A 2230-nucleotide genomic window follows, 5' to 3' on the forward strand; every position below is an offset into this window, starting at 1 on the left:
GTTGCCACAGCTGTGGGAATGCAAATAGCGTAAGTACAATAAGTTCTATTACTTTCCGTTGGCAATAAATGAGCAATGGGGGCACTATCTAGCTAGTAACTCTTCACTCAAGCTTAGCCGAATGTGTGCCTGTCCGTACAAGCTGCTGCATTCGCTTTGATGGCGTGGTCATGGCAGCAGGTGGCACTGTCATCCATGCTAGCGCGCGAGTCGGTGGTTCTGGGCTCCTCACGGCACATTGGACAGTGAGTGTTACCCTGCAGCCATTCTAGCAGGCATTCCTCGTGGAAGGCATGTAAGCACGGTAGCTTGACCACATTCATGCCGACGCATTCCTCGTCATCCCACTCGCCGAGGCAGATGCTGCAACAGTCACTGGTGCTTAGACCCTCCACTGCTTCGAGTAAGTTGCTCCGAGAGTCCACAACTACGTCTTCAAGCGACAATACAGCCAACTTGAGCTTGGTCTCGCTTTCGATCTGCTTGTCCGGGTACTCAAGGAAGTCGCGTAGGATCGAGTAGAGTGCCAGTAACTGTTTGGCCTCAGCTGTAGCTGCTGCATTACTAGTACCAGAAACATCAGCTGTCATGGGGATACTGGCGATGATCTTGACTAGCGACTGCACGAATACCTCGAGTGCCGTTCGACGCTCAGCGATGATCATGTTGTTGTCGCAGCGAAAATGACGGCGTGGGAAGGCAGCTTCAAGCGTCTTGTCCAGCGCCAGTAGTGGGGGCGGGCAGTCAATGCCGCTTCCGAGATGTTGCTTGTACTGCTTGAGGAACTTGCGTAGTTGCTGGCGTACTGCGTAGAACTCCGAGTAGCGTTTGGCAATGCTCCACTTGTTGCGCGTACTACGGAAGGATATGTCCATTTGGTACATGGTGGCAGGCGCAGCGACGCCGCCGGCCAGCGCCACCTGCGTACTGATGTTGAGCGAGTTCTTGGTCGTCTCACACACGCGCTGCAGACGCTGCAAATGGATGCTCGTGTCGGACATGATGTTGAAGTTTCCGGAGTACTTTGCTTGGATTTGCTTGTCAGCGGGGGTCGTGCTTGCTCGCCGCGAAGGCTTTTGACGAATGAGCCCGATGTCGCAAAGAGGGCCGTTGGGTACTGCACCAAGATGAAGCAGGGGGCTTGACTTGTGGCTCGCAAACGGTGAGCTGCGGCAGCCTCTATACACGTGATGGGTGGCGTAATGAGCGTAAGCTGTCGCACAAAATAAATCGCCTGTGGCCTCAATGAGGGGGTACGCGGGCTGCTTCTTGAGGTTAGTGTGCTGTTTCGGAACTGAAGACGAAGAGCTTGTTGCACTCGCAAGATCGAGGATATCAATAGCGCACTATTAACCAGATGTGTATATATCTTGCAGATATATATTTTCGGCACCGCGTTCTGGGCGGGCTTCGTGCTTTCTAGCAATGCGCTGAGGGTGGGTTATCAGCGCCAGAGGTGCTAATATATCGCAGCAAAGCACCACCATCGCAGGCTACGTCTCTCAGCAAGCCATCAGGAAAAAAGAACCCATGAGTTCGGTGGCGTCTCTGCCAGAGCATCAAGCCAAACTTCTCGATGCTTATCTACATGGCAAATTAACAACTTGTCATTGGCAACTTCGCACGGGCAAAAAGTGCACCGCGAACCGAATGAAACCGATAATGAGTTAAGACGATCGTATATGGCTTCAGGTTCTCACGAGCAAGTTATGTCGGACACGTTGCAAAGCTTCATGGTGTCGGAGCGCCATAAACACTCGCGCGCACGGATACTTAAAATACGAGAGAAGAAATATGAATATCCGTACAAATAAATACCGGTAGTTGAGTATATCCAAATATCGCAATAAATTATTGCATTACAGCTAGCATCTACAGGCAATGCTCAACTATGGCTACGTCGTACATGTAGTAGGCTGTGTTCATTTCCGTGAAATAATTTACCTAGTTTTACGAATTGGCGACATAAATAAGGGCTGAAAGTAGGACATTCCTAAACAAATTCTTAGAAATAATAGTTAATTTTTTGAGTATCTATTCTTGGCCATCCCGGTTGGCTTGGCGATGTATTTTGGCTCCGTCCTGCGTCAGTGCGACTCGCACTGTGCGAGTGCCTCCGTCTAATGATGACCTTCGCCGCAAGTGTTCATAAAAGCCCCGCGATGGAGGCTCCATTGGAGCATTAACTCTTGGCATCGGTATAGCGGCAAGTCACGCTCATAAATGTCGC

The 2230-nt window shown here is 50.7% G+C and overlaps 1 protein-coding gene across 1 annotated transcript; it reads right to left on the minus strand.

The window, feature by feature from the left end:
* Positions 1–30: 30 nt before the first annotated feature.
* On the minus strand, positions 31–1285 carry PITG_20590 (cleavage induced conserved hypothetical protein; the record flags this gene model as incomplete). The annotated part of the gene is made up of 1 exon (XM_002895403.1): positions 31–1285. One exon carries the CDS (start codon positions 999–1001, stop codon positions 114–116), a length of 888 nt encoding a protein of 295 aa, XP_002895449.1.
* Positions 1286–2230: the final 945 nt, after the last annotated feature.

Source organism: Phytophthora infestans, genomic scaffold (assembly GCF_000142945.1).
Source record: "Phytophthora infestans T30-4 supercont1.181 genomic scaffold, whole genome shotgun sequence".
Taxonomy (NCBI): domain Eukaryota; phylum Oomycota; class Peronosporomycetes; order Peronosporales; family Peronosporaceae; genus Phytophthora; species Phytophthora infestans.